The sequence below is a fragment of the Juglans microcarpa x Juglans regia genome, chromosome 2S (assembly GCF_004785595.1).
Source record: "Juglans microcarpa x Juglans regia isolate MS1-56 chromosome 2S, Jm3101_v1.0, whole genome shotgun sequence".
NCBI lineage: Eukaryota > Viridiplantae > Streptophyta > Magnoliopsida > Fagales > Juglandaceae > Juglans > Juglans microcarpa x Juglans regia.
Genome location: NC_054597.1, coordinates 29,678,380 through 29,700,284, shown reverse-complemented (window position 1 = coordinate 29,700,284; position 21,905 = coordinate 29,678,380). Strand labels below are relative to the sequence as shown.

At 37.7% G+C, this 21,905-nt stretch overlaps 1 protein-coding gene across 1 annotated transcript; it reads right to left on the bottom strand.

Annotated features, from left to right (window-relative positions):
• Nucleotides 1-15,399: 15,399 nt before the first annotated feature.
• Nucleotides 15,400-20,285, bottom strand: LOC121251634 (aldehyde dehydrogenase family 2 member C4-like). The gene is made up of 9 exons (XM_041150923.1): nucleotides 20,183-20,285; nucleotides 18,283-18,425; nucleotides 17,583-17,966; nucleotides 17,353-17,442; nucleotides 17,018-17,191; nucleotides 16,758-16,895; nucleotides 16,143-16,283; nucleotides 15,944-16,005; nucleotides 15,400-15,673 (listed from the first exon to the last, which is right to left on the bottom strand). The coding sequence occupies exons 1-9, from the start codon at nucleotides 20,283-20,285 to the stop codon at nucleotides 15,400-15,402; spliced, it is 1,509 nt and encodes a 502-aa protein (XP_041006857.1).
• Between the last annotated feature and the right edge of the window lie 1,620 nt (nucleotides 20,286-21,905).

The window sequence follows — 21,905 nt, the reverse complement described above, 5'->3', positions numbered from 1 at the left end:
ACTCACCGCCCTGACACCATCTCGATGACACCCTGCCCTCTGGAACCTGCACAGACAGGTAGGTGGGAAATATGGAGAATCATCGATCTCTTGACAGCAGGCATAAAGAGGCTTAACGAGGAACGCTCGCAGGATAAAGTGAGTCAGGAAGCCATAGTGCATTAATGGCACCATTGCCCGAACTGCACGCCGCATTAATGATGCCGCCCCAAAAGCCACGCCGTATTAAAGAATTTTCACAAATGAATAGTGAAAATGACAAAGGTTCCTCAAAGTCAGGGATGGGCGGTCCCCACATAAAAACCTAGTATAAAAGTCGATCCCTATGTACGAAAAAATCTCTCTGATCTCTCTAAGCTTACGCACAAACTACTAAGCAGATATACTGACTTTGGTATCGAAGATTCTCTGGCCACCACCAAGGCCACCCATTCTTCGTGTTTGTTTAAGTGTGAATGTGAAAGCTCAAAGATCCGAGTTACAGGAACTCGGCCCAAAGGCGTAGGAAAACGACGTAAACAGTGACGTTGTCTGTGGGATCTCTAAAGACTTCATGTGTCTTTCGTATGCTTGCAACAATCCCTTCTCAGACAACTCGGGGACAAGAAGAAAATACGTCAATAAACATGAAAACAAGGCTCTCTATGATGGGACAACTGATGGGAAAACTAACTACCGGGGTGGAGACCCTTCGGAAGGAGAACGAGAAGCTCAAAGTAGCCACGACCAAGCCAGAAAATGAAGCAGAACCCAGTAACAACGAGCACGTGGGATCTACGAATGCATGAGAGGAGGTGATGGAAAGGAAGAAAGAAAAAAATGCAGGACGAGCTACGTAACTTCAAAAGAAAGTATAGAGAGATGGCGAGGAAGATGGACACTTCATCATCAGTAAGCTAATTTCTCACCAATATGGTTCTAACCTACAACGAGGAGGTGATGTTCGTGCCCCTACTCCCAAAGTTCCTAGTGCCCCCCATGGACATGTATGATATGAGTAGAGATCCTCTTGAACACCTGAAAACCTTCAAAGCCCACCTGACTCTGCATGGTTTCCAGGGAGAAGTGGCCTGCAAGGCTTTCCTGCTAACCCTAAGGGGGCTGACAAAATTAGGGTTTGGGTCTTTGGCACTCGGGTCCATAGACAGTTTCGGGGAGCTGGCCTATTCCTCAAACAATTTCTAGCAAGCCGACTAAGGAGATGCCCCTTGGTGTACCTCCTCACCATCAAACATAGGGAAGACGAGAGCCTGAAGACATACCTGTCTAGATTCAACAAAGAATGAATAACTATGGACGACCAGAACGAAATGATAACTTTGACGGCACTCTTGGAGGAGTATGGCCTCGATCTCGGTTCATGACAAAATTAGCAAGGAGAACTCCCACCACGCTATGAGAATTCATGGATCGAGCCGACAACTATATCAATACCGAGGAAACACTTCAGGCCTTGGCAGAGTTGAGGAGGAAAGAACTAGAATAGGTAGAGAAGAAAGGCAAGGCGCCAACCAGGGTCAAGGCCCGTGAGAAGTTGGAGAAAGGGTCGAGTGGCAATAGGAGAGAAGAAACCCTTACGAAGGGCCTGAGGCTTTGATTTGACTAACCAGCACTCTCCATCCAGAAAGACGACCGCCAACCCGCCTTAGAAGATGATTACAACAGCGCCAACCACTGCTATTGAACCTACCACAAGTCCCTCACTCATAACACCGAATATTGCATTTCCTTGAAAGATGGGAGAGAACAGGCTGGACAATCGAGGCCGCAATACCTTCCCACCCAAAGGCTAGAGCGAGAGTGGAGGCAGAGATCGTGGGAAATGAGTGCGAATAGAGTCAGAAAGCCAAGGAGGGAAGGGAGCTTGAGGCAAAGGACGGCTGCACAGGGCCCAATGTGATTGCCCTTGCGTACCACATCAAGAAGAGCCACTGGTGGGAAAATCAGAATCATCGCAGGAGGGCTCGCTGGCAGGGGCACAACTTCATCAGGGCGAAAGGCACATGCCAGGCAAGTGAGATAGCAAAAAGTGTATTCAGCAGAGTGCCGCCCCACCAAGTATAGAAGAAACGAATCGACCCCCACCATTTCCTTTGGAGAAGACGATGAGGAGAGGGTCCTATACCCGCACGACAACACCCTAGTTGTGACTATGCTGGTCGCCAACTTCACCACTAGGAGGATCCTTATCGACAACGGCAGCTCAGCAGACATCTTATTTTGGGAAGCTTTTACACGGATGGGGATAGATGCCTCCCGACTCCAACCTACCCCCATGCCACTGAAAGGTTTTCGAGGACATGGTTCGGGCGGTAGGAACCATCACGCTGCCTGTCTTGGTAGGCAGCTCCCCCTCGGCAGCCTCTATCATGGTTGACTTCCTAGTGTTGAAGGCTCCTTCATCATAAAACACCATAATCGGCATACCCACCCTCAACAGCCAAACGGAGGTAACATCTACCTATCACTTGAAGATGAAATTCCTGACCTCTCAAGGGGTGAGAGAAATTAGAGGAGAACAAGTACCCTTAAGTGTGATTTATGTTTTGACAAAGTGATAAAGTGATTTATGTTTTGATTGGTTATCCACAGAATGCATAACCCTACCACGGGTTAAGCATGACCTCTATTCTTAGTGCAACCACTTTGGTGAGAAAGTGATTTATGTGTTGCTTGGCTAATCGCAGAATGCAAAACCCTGCCATAGGGTAAACATGGCATATATTTCTGATGTTGTTTCATTACGCTTGTACCTAAGGTCTTTTGTATATAAATTATTATTGAAATGAAATATTTCTAAAAATACCAATGCATCTCTTTTTTTTGGGAATCATCTATTTATGCATTATGTAACTAGCTTATATTTACACATTGGTATATATTCGCTGCTTAGTGATTTGTTGATAACTCATTCAATTATCTACATTATTTTTTAGATGAATTTGAGGTTCTAGCTAAGGACCAAGAATAAGTACAGGTGGGATTGGTAGTTGAGCGTAGAGGAGTAAGTGCCTAGGAGGCACAATTGGGCTAATAGATTTGAAATAAGTGACAAAGGGTATGAGAACTATTGGATGGTTTTAAACAGGAAAATAGTTATTTTACCTTTGAATAGTTTTTTGAGAAGATGATGCCTTTGAGACTTTGTGGAGTTTTCTTTTATTTTATATGTTATATTTTTGAATAAATGAGTTTGACATGTTATAGAGAGAATCCCTTGATTTCTCCGTCGGAGTCTATGCTTGTATGAACAATGTTCCTACCCTTGTGCATATAATTCATCCTAGCGTTTCAGTCAACTACGTCGGCTTCCTCGTCTGTTTTCAATAAATGATGAATTTCACTTTGAAATTTCGAAGCACCATATATATATATATAATATATATATATATATATATATATATATATATATATATTCCTTCATATGAAGGCTAAAAATTTGGGGAATAAAAAAAAAGAAGAAGATGGAGAAACCATACGCAATACCCCTACGCAATACCTCCTATATGGAGCACTATTGCGTCAGTAGGAAATTAGAAGGCTGCGTTTGAAAATACTAGTACTTCTTTTGTGTGGACAGTCGTACCACAATATTATAGCTACAACTTTATTTGGTTTTCACCGTCCATCTCAAATTATCTCATCATTATAATTTTTTAAAATTTTCACACAAAATAAAATAAACAATTCAATTTTTTCGGATCCCAAAATAAAAATAATATTAAAAAATATTTTCTAACAAGATTTTCTTTAACTTTTAAATTTAATCACAATTCTTCTCATCTCATCTCATCTCATCTGTGAAAATAAACTATAAGAGTTTTATAAACTTGACTTTTGATCCAAATCTTTGGAGATTTGTAGGTTCAATTGCAATAACATTCTTAGAAGAAGAGCTGCAATTTCCAATTGATGAGGTAAGAGCTTTGGCATTGGTTTCATTAAAGTCATCTTCAAAATTTATGAAAAGTACATATTTTTCATAAATCTAAAACTTCCGTATTCATAACCTTGCATTAAATTAGTTATTGGATTCATCAAAATAATAATATAATATTATTTTTTTAATAATAATTTTTTTAACTTTTTTTATATATTTTACAATTACACTAACTATATGTACATTAATAATTTAGTTTGATACTTAAATTATTGTTTTCCAACTTATTTTTTCCCTCAACTTAATTACCCAACAAACACATTTCACAAACTAATTTTCAAATCTAAACTAGTAGTGCGGCAAACCTCCATAAATCTAACTAACTCAAGTTACTGTCATTACACAAAATAAATAACAAACATCTTCTCTCCTGCAATCATTCCACAAATCTAACTAATCCATGCGGGTCTGCCTCAAGACATGTCATATCTAGGATAAGGAGAAGGAAATTAATTCCTATACATTGTGAGATATTTGGTCAATTAACCAAATAACAGCGTTTTTGTTGTCTTGAATCACCGAAAATTGCAGAGTTACTGAATTAAAAGGAGTACGCTAAGGAGAGGTGAGCAGCCTTCATCAGTTAGTGCTTTTACCTTGGAAATTTTGATTTCTCATATGTAATAAGCTCATAAGCTCTTTCTCCAAGTCAGTAATTAAGAGCATCCACATCTCATATTCATTAATTACTTAATACAGAAAAACAAAATCGACCTACTGTAACACTAAAGATGGGAAATTAGGGAATTCTCACTTCGAGGGTAGAGGGCCTCTAGGGTTAGAGAGAAGATGAAGAAAATGAAATTTGTATTAATATTCTAGATATCCCTTCATTACATACGCAGTATTTCTTATAGAGGAACCATAACTGATTTTACTGGACATTGGGCCCTAGCAATATTTGCATGTGATAACTACCGAAATTACAAGTAAATGAAATAGGAAATGAAATACAAATCCAAATGAAATGTAAAGTAAATGCAATTAACAATTAAATGAAATGCAGCTTCTAGATTCCTTATCCTTCAAGTGTTGGCACAACCCTGGCCCTTGATCTCATCAATGATACATAACTCTCCCTTTTACCTCCCTTGATCGAACCAAACCCTTTCTTCCCATCTCTTCTGCCAAAGTTAAAGTTTTCTCCATTTTCCATCGTAACAGAGCCTCCTTTCCTCAAAACACCTTGCCTACAAGGTTTGGGTAGGTGCTCTTCAGTTTGTGGAAGGCTTGCCAAGTGGCATCTTCATCTCTTTGCCCCTGCCATCGGATCAAAACTTCCAGCAATGGTAAAGTTCCTTGCTTCTGAACCCTTCTTTCCAAGATGGCCTTTGGTTTGGGCTTAAGGATTCCCATGGAGTCAACTGGTGCCAGTTGTGCAAGGGGACTCACGTCCTTTTCAAGTTTCTTCTTCAACATCTAAACATGGAAGACCGAGTGGATCTGTGCTGTCTCGGGGAGTTTAACTTGGTAAGCCACTAACCCTATCCTCTCCATAATTTTGAATGGGCCATAGAACCTAGGAGATAGCTTCACATTTTTTCTTTGAGCCAATGATTTTTGCCAATAGGGTTGTAACCTGACAAAAGCCCAATCCCCCACTTCGAAATTTACCTCCTTTTTTCTTAAATCAACAAACTTTTTCATTTTCTCCTGGGCTTCTTGTAGATTTTTTTCATAGCAATGGGATGTTGTTTTCTATGGCTTAGAGTATGGAATCTACGGCATCAACTGGTGAGGTACCTGTTTGGTAACTTAGCATGGGTGGGTGAGGGTAGCCATAGAGAGCCTCGAAATGGGTCATTTTTGTGGAAGAATGGATAGACGTATTATACCACCACTGGGCCATGGGAACCCATAAAACCCAGTCTTTAGGTCTGTCTTCAACAAAACATCTTAGGTAATTTTCTAGGGTTTTATTAACAGCCTCTAACTGGCCGTCTGTTTAGGGGTGGTAGGCTGAGCTGAAGGCAAGCTGTACCCCTTGTTGTTTGAATAGTTCACGCCAGAATTTGCTGGTGAAGGACTTATCACGGTCTAAGATTATGGTCTTGGGCATCCCATGTAGCTTAAAGATGTGTTTCATGAACTGTTGGGCTAGGGTTAAGGTAGTGTAGGGATGGTTTAGGGGAATGAAGTGGTTGAACTTGGTTAAGTGATTCACTACTACCCAGAGACAATTAAACCCATGGGAAGTTGGCAGGCCCTTAATGAAGTCTATTAAGATGGTTGACCAAGGTCAGGAGGGAATATCTAGGGGTTGTAGTAGGCCACCTGGTAATTGGTTATCGGGTTTCACCCTTTGACAAATTTCACAAGCCCTCACAAATTCCTTCACCTCTTCCCTAAGCTTTGGCCAGTAGAACTCCATTTTAATTCTATGTAGTGTCTTATCATATCCAGAGTGGCCCCCAGCTGGGCTACTATGGAACATTTCCAACAATCTAAGCTTGTAAGACTGGTTGTTAGCTATAAATAGCATGTTTTTGTAATAGACAAGCCCCACCCTTCCTCAATTTTCTATTTTAGAATCTGTATATTAAGGTCCTGCTGATATAACAGTTGTAGCTCCTCCAATAACTCCAGATTAGGCAAGGAAATCATAGTTAGAGATAAGAACTCATCCTCTTTCCATGCAAGGCATCAGCAACCTTGTTGTCCTTCCCCTTTTTGAATTCCACTAGGAAATCATACCCTAGGAGTTTGGACACCCACCTGTGTTGCATGGGGGTCCCAACCTTTTGATCCAATAAGAACTTTAAACTTTGGTGATCAGTTTTGACTATGAACCTAGTCCCCAATAGATATAGTCTCCACCTTTTGACTACAGAAACCAAAGCAAAGAGTTCTTTATCATAGGTTGACATAACCAAGGCTCTGCCTTTTAAAGCTTGACTAAAAAAAGCTATAGGATGCCCCTTTTGTAACTGCCCCTACAGCCTTCCTCGAAGCATTACACTCAATGCTGAAGGATTTTGTAAAGTTGGATAAGGCTAGGACTGGAGGCCTCATCACTACCTATTTTAACTTCACAAAGGCCTCCTCGGCTTCTTCATTGCATAAAAACCCATTTTTTTAGTAAGTTGGTAAGGGGAGCTGCAATTCCCCTGTAGGCTTTAATAAATCTCTTGTAGCAACCTATGAAGCCCAAAAATCCCCTAAGGGATTTTAGTGAAGTGGGCCTAGGCCATTCCCACATTGCTTTCAGCTTTATTGGATCTGTCTTCACCCCTTGTGCTGAAATAAGATGCCCAAGATAAGCTATTTCCAAGCTACCAAACTAGCACTTGGACCTCTTAGCAAATAATTGGTGTTGCCGTAGGGTGTCTAGTGTAAGCCTCATGTGTTGTAGATGTTCCTGTTCATTAGCACTATACACTAAGATTTCATTAAAAAAAAAAAAAAAACGAAAATAAATTTCCTTAGATATGGTCTGAAAATAGTGTTCATAAAGCTAAAGTGGAGGGAGCATTGGTCAAGCCAAAGGGTATGACCAAAAACTCATAATGACCCTTGTGGTTTCGAAAAGCAGTTTTGGGGATATTTGCTCAGTTTAATCTGATTAGGTGTAAGAAGAGCACAAATCTGGTTTTGAAAAAATGGTAGATAAGTCTCCAAGAGCCATCTACTTTTCGGACTAATAGTATTGGGAGGAATATGGGCTTTGGCTAGGCTGTATCATCCTTATTTGTTACAGCTCTTTGATGATTTTTTTCAATTTCATTTTTCTGGAAAAAAGGATAGCGATATGGTCTTATTGAAATGGGTTTTGTACCAGGTTGTAAAACAATGGAATGGTCATGGGTTCTATGGGATGGTAGTGTTTTAGGTTCAACAAATAAATCTTCAATTTGTTTGAGTAGGGTTTGTAATTTATGTGATTGTCTAGGATTAATTTTTTCTTGGCCACCTTCTAAAGATTGTAGCAACAGCCCTTTTTTTCCTACCTTTTCTCCTCAAGAAGTCCCCCCACTTTAATCAAACTCAACTGCACCAACCCCTTAACACTACCTTCTTTCCTACATTCATAAATTGCATGGACAGATCCTGAAAACTTCAGAGAATTGTCCCCAAATTCTGCAACCAAGAGACTCCCAAGACCATGTCACAACCTGCCAAACTTAGAATATAAGCATAAGTTAAGAAATCAGATCCTTGAATGCTCAAAGGAATTTTTTCAATTATGCCCTCACTATTGAACACTCACCAAACGGATCGTGATCGTAACAATATTATCTAGGTTTGTTACACTTCGAATTCAAATCACTCCAAGCCAACTTCAACTTCACTGACTTTATCGCCATGGACCCACCTACCTACCAACCTATCCATCACTATTACACGTGGATATTCAAATAACTCCACAAATATTTCAAATTCCCATGCAAATCATTCAGTTAGCCTTTATCCAAATAACTCCAAATTAAATTCAATTTCAAATCATCCCTCAGCATTATCTACTCCTACACGAGTTTCTTCCAGTAATTCCAAGGCCATTTCTAATTTACATGATAATGATTCCGTTCGTCCTTTTCCAGATAACTCCAAACCAAATTTAATTTCAAATAATCCCTCATCCTTATCTCCTCTTACACATCTCTTGTCAGATAATTCCAAGACCATTTTAAATTCCCAAGGAAATCATTCTATTAACCACTCTCCAGATAACACTACAACAAACTCAACTTCAAATCATTCTGCATCCTCATCTTCAAATCAGTCGGTTACCAACCCATCTCTTCACATCGTACCTTTTTCAAATTCTCCATCTCATAACAACTCGGCATTACCCTCACGACCAGATGACTATTTCTCTCCAACTCATTCAAAATTCAACTCACCCTCGTCTATCTCTCCCTTATCCACTACCAAGTCCCCAACTCCTATTCAGTCACTACCCCCTCCTAGTCTTGACGTGGTGCTCTCACCCGCTCCTCGAGCTCATCCAATGACCACACACTCGCAAGTTGGTATCTCCAAACTGAAATAATTCTATGATGGGACCATAAAGTATCATCTTCCTAAGGCCTTGTTTACAAAGAAAGCAGAGATTCTGGATGAGCCTACATGTTATACTGAGGCTGCAAAATATAAAAAGTGGCTCCATACAATGGACCAAGAGTTCTCGGCCCTCATGAAAAATGGCACATGGTCTCTTGTTCCTCGATATTTTGGTCCAAATTCAACTCTGATGGGACTCTCAACCGGCGCAAAGCTCGCCTTGTTGCCAAGGGCTATCATCAACAACCGAGTATTGACTACTCTAGCACCTTCAGTCTTGTAGTTAAACCTGCAACCATAAGAAAGGTTCTCTCCTATGCTGTTTCTCATGGCTAGCCCCTTCGTCAAAGTAATGTGAACAATACCTTCCTCCATAGCCTCCTATCTGAGGAAGTTTACATGGCTCAACCGCCTGGTTATGTCTACTCTCAACTTTCCAACCATGTTTGTCATCTGCAAAAGGTAATCTATGCCTGAAACAAACACCTCGTTCCTAGTACTCTCGACTCTATGAGAAACTTATCTCTTTTGGTTTTTTGAATTCCAAATCGGATTCATCTTTTTTTATTTATCACGAGGGTGGTGTTCGTCTATTTGTTCTTGTTTATGTTGATGACATTATCATCTGGCTCACATGCCAAGTTCTATTGAATCTTTCATCCGGACTTTAAGTCGGGATTTTTCTCTTAAGGATCTTGGTGAACTAAATTATTTTCTCGGAGTGGAAGCCACCAAAGTTTCGGATGGCCTCTTGTTATCTCAGCGCAGGTACATTTTTAATCTATTGGAGAGAACCAAGATATCTGAGGCCAAACTAGTCTCCTCACCCATGTCCACCTCTACCCCACTCTCCAAGTTTGACAACACCGCTTTTGAAGATCCTCACTTATATCGGAGTATTGTTGGCGCCTTACAATATCTCTCCCTAACAAGAATAGATATTTCCTTCGTCGTTAACAAAGTTTGTCAATTCATGCATCATCCCTCAATTTCTCATTGGGCGGCAGCCAAACAAATCATGCAGTATCTCAAGAATACAATTGGTCATGGTCTCCTTCTACGTCATGGGTCTACATCTCAACTCTCTATCTATTCCGATGCAGACTGAGCTAGATGTGCCAATGATCACAAATCCACAGGTGCCTACTATGTCTTCCTCAGTCCTAATCTTATCTCTTGGAGCTCCAAGAAACAACCTACAGTTGCTAGGTCTAGTACTAAGGCCGAATACAAAGCTGTCGCCAATGCCACTGCCGAGTCAATTTGGGTTCAGTCTCTCCTTCGTGAGATGGGCATCTCTGTCTCTCATCCATCCATTCTTTTGTGTGATAATGTCGGTGCTACTTATGTCACGGCGAATCCGGTGTTTCATGCCCGCACGAAGCATATTGAAATTGACTATCATTTTGTTAGAAAACAAGTGCAGCACAAGGCTTTCGATGTTCGCTTCATCTCCAGCAAGGATCAGCTTGCTGATGTCCTTACAAAGCCATTGTCCTCTCAACGCTTCAGCTTTCTCAGGAGCAAGCTCAACGTTCTTCCAATACCATTCAGCTTGAGGGGGGATATTGAACACTCACAAAACGGATCGTGATTGTAACAATATTATCTAGGCTTGTGTAACCGCATATCTCATACTTATCCTATGTAATTTCTTGTAACAAACATTTTCTATATAAATAATATACGACAGCCACTCTACATATTGTAGAAGTGATTTCAACCATATTTTAATTCTTTACTCACTGCTCACCATTTCACCATTAGCCACCCGTACATTAACTTGGGTAGATTTATCCAATTTTAAACCAGAGACTGTCAAAATGTTAGGATCTAGGAAATTATGGGTACTCCTTGTGTCAATAAGGACTACAATCCCACATTTCCCAATATTTGCCCTCACCCACATAGTTTTAGGATTTATGGACCCCATTATGGCATGTAGGGAAATTTCAGGGCTTCCCTTGAGGGTTCTTAAATCTAAAACCACATCTTTAGCCTTTTCCCTTTCATTAACCAGCTGTTGCATCACTTGTTCTCCCCTTTCCTCCTCTGCACTCTCATAGATCTCCTCAATCAAGTATAATTTTTGTTTTTGGCACTTGTGGCCAGGACCCCATTTGGCCTCACAATAGTAACAAATGCCTTTTTCCCTTCTACCTTCATTTGGTTTTGGCTTATTTTCTGGACTAGTAAGAGAGTTCTGCTTGGGTTTCTGTTTGGGTAAACTGGTGGTCTATTTAGGATTTTAAGGATGGCAGTTTCAGTGGAGTGTATGATGGTTCCCTTGTTCCCCCTTTTTGGTGAGGCTAACATGTTCCTTTTGAATTCTAGCTAAGTTGTAGGCTGAGATGAGGTTGTGGGGGTGAAACATCCTCACGGGTAGTCTAATTTCGTCTTTGAGATCACTCAGGAAACAACTCAATTTGTATTGTTCAGATAGTCCCCCTAAGCCTGTTGGAGATCTTTTCAAATTGGATTTTATAATCCTCAACATAGCCAATCTATTTGATTTGAGGCGTGTGAAGGCCTCAATAGGGTTATCATAGTAGTTAGGCCCAAATCTAGTTAGTAAGGCCTTCACAAAACACTCTCAATCCACCAATCCCCCCAGATTCATCTAACTCTTGAAACTATGTGAGGGTCTTGCCCTCCATATGGAAAGAAACTAGGCGTAAGCTATGTGTGAGGTAAAGTGTTGTGAAAGGTAAAGAAGTGTTTTACCTTGTGCAACTACCCTTCAGGGTCTTCCCCACTAAAAACTTGAAAGTCCAACCTAATGGATTTGGTATGTATGTTTCCCATGTTTACCAGAGCTTGTTTTGAGTTTAGATTGAGATTACTTGATGATTCTCCATGCTGATATTGATTCTTCTTTTGCAGTTTAGTCATGAGCAAGGACATCTGTTGAGCCACAGCTTCCACTTGGCGTTGCAGAGCAATGACCTCACTTTCCACTGTCCTGAATTGGGACCCTATATTTTTTTTTAAGTGTATTGTACTTCTCTTGTAATTGGTTTAGGCATGTGCCTCCAACCATGGTTGGTATGACAGGAACGATGGCTCTGGATACCAATTTGTAACACTAAAGATGGAAAATTAGGGAATTCTCACTTTAAAGGGAGAGGGCCTCCAGGGTTAGAGAGAAGATAAAAAAAAATGAAATTTATTTTAATATTCCAGATATCCCTTCCAGATATCCCTTCATTACATACGTAGTGTTCCTTATAGAGGAACCATCACAAATTTTGCTGCACAGTGGGCCCCAGCAATATTTGCATGCGATAACTACCGAAATTACAAGTAAATGCAAAATGAAATACAAATCCAAATGAAATGTAAATTAAATGCAATTAACAATTAAATGAAATGCAGCTTCTAGATTCCTTATCCTTTAAGTGCCGGCGCAACCCTAGCCCTTGATCTCATCAATGACACATAACTCTCCCTTTTACCTCATTTAATCGAATCCAACCCCTTCTTCCCATCTCTTCTGCCGAAGTTAGGGTTTTCTCCATTTTTCATCGTAACACCTACTAATATCTGCAGAGTCTCATTTCAGTCAAACTAACGAAGCTAATGCAAAACCGATCAAAAATATGAGGAAGATAAGATTGAACGGATCAAAAGTAGAGGAAGATGAAACTGAGGCACCAACATACAAGTGTAAACACAAGTGACATAGATTAGAGCTTCTATGGGACCAGACATGGCCTCCAGCAGGGTGGTGGACCCAGGCCCTATATGGCATCACGTGCCCGTGTGTGCATCCTTCTCCCCCACCACTTCGTGTTTCAACACCATTGCATCCATCGCCATCGATAATGGTACAGACAGAGAGTTACAGAAACTAGATAGAATAAGAAGTAGAGGATTGATGTGGGCAATACGGATGACAATGGACCTTAAGCTTTTAACTCAAATTTATAGCTAGGTTGTAGCTTTTTGAACTCAGGTCGTGCAAGGAAGCCAAAGAAGGCCACGAATCTAGGTGAAGAATCGAATATGCAGGAAGGATTTGGTGTACTGCGAAAGCGAGAGAAAGAGAGAAAGGGAGAGTGAAAACACGCGGGGATGAAAATAAAGTGAGAGAGGGAAAAGGAAAAAAAGGCCATTGTGGGATTAAACTACAATAAAAAAACATATTTGGCTGGTGAACAGTAGCACGCCAAATATGAAGGAAATCAATGTTTACTTCGCTCAAAGTTTCCAATTTATCTTTTGGCTAATCCAATGCACCTGTGTTTGGAAGAAATAAGTTATATTTTGCATTTAGCTAGGCTTTTAATGAAGCAAATGATGGGTCGAAGCTTTATGAACTCAAGTCGCACGAGGAAGCCAGAGAAGGCCATGGATGTTGGAGAGGCAAGAGAAGGAAATCAGTGTTTTACTGTAGCTCAAAGTTTTCAATTTATATTTTGGCTAATCAAATGCAGCTGTGTTTGAAAGAAATAAACTATATTTTGCATTTGGCTAGGCTTTTGATGAAGCAAATGTTGGGTCGAAGCTTTCTGAACTCAAGTCGCACAAGGAAGCCAGAGAAGGCCACAGATCTACTTGAAGAATCAAAGATGCAGGGAGGATCTGGTGTACTGCGAAAGTGAGAGAAAGAGAGAAAGGGAGAGAGAAAACATGCGGGGAGGAAAATAAAGTGAGAGAGGGAAAAGGAAAAAAAAAATGCCGTTGTGGGATTAAACTAGAATAAAAAACATATTTGGTTGGTGAATAGTAGCACGCCAAATATGAAGGAAATCAATGTTTTACTGTAGCTCAAAGTTTTTAATTTATCTTTTGGCTAATCCAGTGCAACTGTGTTTGGAAGAAATAAACTATATTTTACATTCGACTAGGCTTTTGATGAAGCTAATGTCAATGCTCTAACGAGATGGCAGAATTGACTTGCTATAAAAAAGAGGGGTGCATTCCTATCAGTGTTGTACATTAATAATAAGGGTTGAGCACCTACTAGGTTGGTATATATCCAGGAAATCAACATCTGGGTTCGATCCGAACTCCGATTGACATATGTTTTGATTCGACTCCAACTCTGACTTATTGGATCGAAATCGGATTTGAGATTTTTTTGGCTTCATATTTTGGACATTTTTCAATAAAACTTTACATATATCAAATAGTTTTTTTCTAGCTTTCAATTAGATTCAAGTTTACTAAAAACATTACCCAAAAAAAAAGAAAAAAAAAAGAAAGAAACAGATTTTAGATATTGAAAAAGTCAAAAAATAGAACTAAAAATATTTTATATGCTATTCAAACATGAAAAATAAAAAATAAAAAAATACAATAGACCCTTTAGGTTATTCTTGATAGATTATTATTCAAAATTTCATATTAGAGTCTCTCACTTTCAAATCAACTAAAAATAAAATGCCCATCCATCTAGCCAAGGCTCAAGCTAAAAACCAAGGCCTTAGATAACAACTAGCAACCGTGAGCCATCATGGTCCAATGGTAATGTTCATCATACAATCATTCACTGTGAATAAATTACAAATATGAAGCATAACCAACCGCTCAAATACAAGCGAAATATTGTATTAGAATCTAGTTACATATTACTATATTGTAATCTAAATAATAAATTAATAGTCTTATAATATATATATATATATATATATATTATACATGGTACATGACTCACTATTAGCTAGACAAGTTTCATCTGCCCTAATATATGTAATATATATAATAGTGATACTATGATATGTAGTTTACGCATATAATAGATTATTAGTCAATTAATATTATTCTTTAATAATTATCACATTGATTATTAGTCTATTAATATTCTTGAATTTAACTATATAAGTTATAGATCACTTGTTATACAAGTATATAAGGATCAACATATATGCTAGCTTTGATAGTGAGATGAGATGAGATGGTTTTAGATGAGTTGAATAAAATATTACTTTTTAATATTATTATTGTTTTGAGATTTGAAAAAGTTGAATTATTTATTATATTTTGTGTAGAAATTTGAAAAAGTTATAATGATGAGATGAGATGAGACGACACGATATATGAATCCAAACAAGGCAAATAATACCTATTTTTATTAAAGTCTGAGTCGGGAGGGTCAAAGTCGAATTCAGAGTAAGAGGTAATGTTGAAATTAGAGTCATTTTTGGATTCTTGCAGGGCCTATACATTATACTGGATCCCAACTTATGAGGGGATTTAATTTGCAAATCAAATATTGATCTATATACAGATTTCATAAATTAACGAGGGTACTCGAGAAGATAAAGCAGTCAAGCTGTAAAAGTATAGAGGTAGGTCAAGACACTGAGCTGACCAAGAAACAGAAGTCAAGACATGAAATGAGCCCAAGATACGTACGTCAGAACTCAAGAAGTATACATAACTTCCATTTATTGCACATTATTGTATTTTTGTCCACATGATTTGGCAGATCTGAGCGCGGGGGGAACATTGATTCAAAGCCAAGGAGTATTATAAAGGGGAGTTACAACAGATTTAACTTGAAGATATTTGTGAAGGGCTTCCAATCCAAAATCTTTTCCAAAACCACTCATCTTATACCCTCCAAAAGGGCAGTCAATGTCGAGAGCAAAATAGCAATTAATCCAGATGGTGCCTGCACGGACTGATCTCGAGACGGTGTTAGCCACATTCAAGTCCTTGGTCACGATGCCTGCCGCTAGGCCATATCTAGTGCTATTCGCCCTCTTAATCCCCTCCTCGATTGTTCTGTAATTATTCATGGAATAAGCAAAAAGTATTGAGAGCTTTTATCACATAAGCTTAATTAAGAGGTACCTCTAAAATTTAGGATCATGAAAATAAAAATTTAGAGCTGCATGAAACCAAAAGATTGGGTAAACGTGGAATATAGGACTGTTCATCTCGTTCCGGTCCGGGAACTCGGGTAAATAGTAACCGTAAGTAAAAACATTTTCATGGCAAAAGTTGTGGTTGGGGGAGAAAGAAGAAGAGGAGATAACTGGTAATTCTACTCACTTAAATTTCGCAAGGGCCATAACTGGTCCAAATATTTCATCCTTAGCTATAAGCATTTCTTCCTGAGCAAGTCACCAAGAATAACAATGAAGAAGAGAAGACATATGAGTTGTTAGAATATAAATTAAATGATTTAAATTACGTTAAAAAATAAAGATCCTAACGTACATCATGTTGTAAACTTATCAAAAGTATATACCTTTACGTCAGCAAAAATTGTTGGCTCAATGTAATATCCCTTCTGATCAGCCACGGGCTTGCCCCCTGTTAAAAGGGTCGCTCCTTCTCTCTTGCCATGCTCAATGTATGAAAGGATTTTTTCAAATTGCTTCAAATCGACCTGTACATAAATATAAAACAGAGCATTTTTATAGGAAAGTACCCTACTAATATAAAACTCTCAGGCTTACCATGGTTTATTGCAAATGTTGTTAGTGTGGTTATTATTATTGGGGAACGTTTCATCTTGAAAGAGATATATATATTCACACAAAAGTAAATTCACAAACTGATCATGTGGGTTAATGATATGATATGTCATATTGTATAATTATTTTTATTGTAAAGTAGATATGACATGTTACACGAAACCACGTTAAGTTACTTTTGTAAGATTTCTATGAAAAAAAAATTAACACTTTTCATTATTATTACTACTTGGATCCTTTGCAGTTTTATTGGGATTTCAAGGCTCCAATTCCTGGAATTGGATTGTCTCCTTAATTTCTTGTTCTTGTTGACTACATGGTTTGCCATTCTGTTCCTTTGTACTTTCCACCAAAATTTAGAAATAAATGAAAGCTTCACTTCTTACCTGGGGTCCTTGTTGAGCTTTAGGATCAAAAGGATCCCCAACTACCCAAGCTTTTGCCTTTTCCACTAGTTTCTTCACAAACTCGTCATATATTCCTTCTTGAACATAAACACGAGAACTGGCAACACATGCTTCACCCTGTGAAAAAAAAAAAGAACATAAAATTGAGAAAGAAAAAATGTTATTTGAGCAACCTTTTTATACAAAAGAGCTTTCTAAAATGCATATTTGTTAAAATAACACACAAAAAACTATTTTACCTTATTGAACATGATGCCAAAGATAGCTAGCTGGGCGGCCATATCTACATCAGCATCATCAAAAATAAGAAGGGGTGACTTGCCTCCTAATTCAAGAGAAACCACTTTTAAATTGCTTTCTGCTGCGGCCTGCATTACCTTGCGGCCTATTTCTGTGGAGCCAGTGAAACTGACCTGATAAATTGGGTACAAGGATATATATAGCAGATCAAAACAAGAACACTCACACACAAATTACAGCAATAAAGTTGGCTGAGAGATTTTCTCAGAATACTCACAAAACTAAATAAGACAAGGTGGCATGTACACTTGGTGACAAACTAGAAATTGCGTACCGCATCAATGTCCATGTGAGAGCTTATTGCAGCCCCTGCAGTCGGTCCAAATCCAGTTATAACATTGAGCACTCCTTCAGGGATGCCAGCCTTGACAAGACCGACAAAAAAGGTAAGCAGAAAGGTTTTAGTTGGACTGCACATATGATGGAAAGACCAAATACCATAAGTCTTAATAATGGCATTTGGCAGTACGAAGAATGCCTAAATTGTTCTAATAGTACCCTTACCAGCTTAGCAAGATGAGCATAGTAGAGTGCCGATAGAGGAGTTTGTTCAGCAGGCTTGACGACCATAGTGCACCCAGCAGCTAAAGTGGGACTAACCTTCATGAAGAACAAGAAGATAGGGTGATTCCAAGGGATAATGTGCCCCACGACACCAATAGGTTCTAGCAAAGTATATCCATGAAGTTCACGCGACATCTTCAGCACTTCTCCATGAACTTTATCAGCTGCACCCGCATAGTAACGGAGGGTGTTTGCTGCATATGGTATGTCCATCGCTTTACCAACACTGAACAACTTCCCACAGTCAATGGTATCCAGGGCAGCTAATTCTTCTGCATTTTCTTCAAGCAAGTCAGCGAATTTCATCATTATCCTTCCTCTCTCCTACATAGCCCCGCCAAAGAGGAAAAAGAAACGATAATTTACCTTAGATGTTGCAGAGTCTTGGTCCAATGAATTAGCACCAAGAAGCTAGCGGAGAGTCAAATTATCTTGTAATCTTTTTTTATCAAACAACTACTGCATAAGTTGTTGGATTTGGGAGAAGTTTTTTTATGTTTAAAAAATTTTGTAATAGCAAGAATTTTATTATATTCTAAATGATTTTAGATGTTTGATAAAAGAAAAGATTCTAAAATATCAAAAGCTCCGGCGTAGACATCAAAACATGAGATAAAGGACTACAGAGAGTAGTACATACAGAGCCGGGCAAGCGAGGCCATGGACCATGGTCAAAAGCCTGACGTGCAGCCTTCACCGCCAACTCAACATCTTCCTTGTCTCCTTCTGCAATTCTCGCTGTCACTTCTCTTGTTCTTGGATCTATCGTCTCGAACGTTTTTCCTATTTGCATTTGGAAATTCACCCAGATTTTACGTAAACAACTAAAATTATCTATAATTAAGATTAATGCTACTGATCAATGTGAGTAATTACAACGTACAAAGAGACAGGTCGTTGCAACAAGTGACTTTCATAAACCTAGCTAGTGTGAAAACGACACTAAATGGAAATATCAATATTGGAAGAGACAGGTCAGTGGACTTTCATGAGTATTGCCATATGCTTGTCTCTAATAATTTCAATCTTTTTTCTTTCAATAAGAAAGAAAAATAATTCAAAATAAAGGTGCTCATAAAATTAATGGAGATCCTGATCTCTAGTTGTTTGACTATGTTAGAATTTAAATGGTCCAATGCAAAGACAAAAAAAAGATATTCAATTTTCCTTTAGAGTCCACACAGTTTAAAAATACTATACAGATAATATTAAATATTATAGGGTTTCCCATGGTCTTGCCATCTTTCTCTAAAATTATGCCCTCTTGCATTGGTAGTGGCTTCTTCATCTTCATCTTTATCTTTAAATTTAAAGAATATATCTTTAAATTCATCTACATTGGTTTATGCATCTCTAAATTTTTGCATAGCTATAAATAGTGATTCTTCAAATTTGAAGAAGCACTATTCATTCTTCAAATATTATTTTACTATTTTTTTCTCTCTCCTACCCATTAAAATCAACTTTGTAGAATTTATATTAAGATGATTTTGATACATAAAATTTGTATTAAGTTGATAATACAAAGTGGATGTTAATTGTAAAATATATATAAAAATAATAATTTTAAGAAACAAATAAAAAATAAAAAAAAATAATAATATTTTATTATTATTTAGTTCAAAGATGCATAAACCAATGTGAAAGTTTTTTTTCATATGCAAAATCATTCTTCAAAAAAGGATGATTTTACATATGAAGATGCATAAACCACTACCAATGTAAGGGATCCAGTCTGGAGAATGAAACGAGATCATAATTAATTTTGTGAATAGTAATGATATATTTTGAGTTAAGTATTTTTTCAGTTTTAGAAAATGAGAAAAAAAATTGAATAAAAAATATAATAAAATAAAATATTATTAGAATATAATTTTTTAATATAATTTTTGTTTTAAAATTTAAAAATTTTGAATTGTTTTTTATTTGAAAGTTTGAAGAAATTGTAATAATTAATTTAAAAATAATTGTGCTTAAATGATATTTAAAAATGAGATGAGACGATAATTATTTCCAAACATTCGCTGATTAGTCGGTGATCTGGGTTTCTATTTATTCACCAGAAAGCAGATTCAGAAATTAGTCATAGTGACTGGACCAGCTTGGTTTTTGTCAATTTCATTAATGTTTCCGCTTGTTTGTTTGACAGTGAGAGTTGAGGACAACAGATCTCTCTCTCTATCTCTCTCTCTATATATAATATATATAGATTACAGAGTTTCAATGTATGTTTCTATATATATATATATATATATATATATATATATATATATATATATATACACATTCAAGTTGTGGCATGGCCTACGCATCTGCAAAGATTAATAAGATGAAGTACTTCTTTCTTTCTTTTCCGGCTTTTAGACAAAATGCTTCTGATCATGATATAGCCTGATCATTATATCATAAATAATAAACTACACAAGTTGGGAAAAAACAGAAGGACGAGAGTGAAAATATAATCTGCTAGCTGGAAAATCTATATATTAAGAAATATGTGGTAATCAAGTAGATAGATAGAGAGATAAAGAGCTGAAAACCTGAAACGGAATCAACGAATTCTCCGTTGATGAACAGCTTGGTGAACTTAATCGTCGGGTTCTTCACGAAAGAGGCCGAGCTGTCATCGCAGCGACTCCCCATCTCTCTCTCTCTCTCTCTCTTCCGTATAACTTTCTCTTGCTGTAGATTGGTGTTCTTAGTTCTTTGCGACTCACACATTCACAATATATATATATATATATGTATGTATGTATATGCATAGTACTTAGGAGTTATATATGACTGTTCATTATGAGCAGTATGTATATATATATATATATATATATAATATGATCAAGGCAGTAGATAAGTCAATGTTACTTCGTGGAATTATTATCTCTAATATTATCACCCTTCGGGTTATTTTGGGCAATATGTCAAATAGTTGACTGACAGATCGAAAAAATGATACAAACACATTTATTGTAGATTTTTTACACAACTTTTAATAAAATTATATTAATATTTTTTAATTGAAACCCATGACAAATATGAAGGCTGTAAATGTTGGGTCATCTGGAGCTGAGCTGAGAAGATGTCAAGTCAAAAGTTCGTTCAACATGGCGCTCGAGCGATATTCAGACAGAGAGTTCACTCGAGTAAAGCTCGACATTGGGCTCGAACGAACTCACAAAACTCAACTCGAGAGTTCGCTCAAGGTGTGCTGGATGATTGGCTCGAGCGAAAAGCTCCAAGGTTTGAAATTCGAGACTAAAAGAGAATGATGGCTAGAGTCAACAAGTTCGATAGCATAAATTTTGGTTATTGGCGAATGTAGATCAATAATTATCTTTACAGAAAAAGGCTCCATCTTCTTCTATTGGAGCCTGTTAGATCGACAGATTTTGGGAGTTATGCGCCTCACCCTATCTAGATCAGTGGCGTACAATGTTATTAAAAAGAGAACCACAATGGATCTCATGTCAATTTTGTCAAGTATGTATGAAAACCCGTTGGAGAATAAAAGGTGCATTTTATGAAGAAACTGTTCAATCTGAAAATGGCAAAAGAGATGTCCATGGCCCAACATCTAAATGAATTTAACACTAGCACAAACCAATTGACATCTGTTGAAATTAAGTTTGATGATGAGATTAAAGCGTTGATTCTATAGACATCATTGCCAAATAGTTGGGAAGACAAGAGAATGACTGTGAGTAATTTTGCAAATAAAATGAAATTGAAAGATGATGATATCCGAGATTTGATCCTAGCTAAGGAGGAGCGCATAAGAGGTTTTGGTGAGTTCTCGGGTCCGGTTCTGCCTTGAATGTTGACAATAGGGGCGGGAAACATGACAAGTCAAAGTACAAGAATAGAGGCAGGAGCAAGTCAAGATATAAGTAGTAGATCATCACTTGTTAGAATTGTGGCAAGTCACTAATGGGTCTTATTTTAATTAGCCAGATTTTTTTATTTCAGAAATTATACTTAAATATTTGAATTATTAAAAGTTAATTTTTTAAGAAGATGACAATACCCCAATGTTATTGATAATCTCCACTTATTGTGGATGAATACTTTATACAAAAAGAAACATGGGAGTTACAAAGAAGAAATAAAGTCCAAAAACCAAATTCTTAAAAAGTTTATAAAGATCTTATAGAAGAGGATTACAATGAAGAAATGTTATTCATTAGTTTAATTTTAGTTTTTATTATCGCACTAAATCAGACCAATTCGAGAAAGTAACAATTGGTCGAGCCCTTTTTTTTATAATTT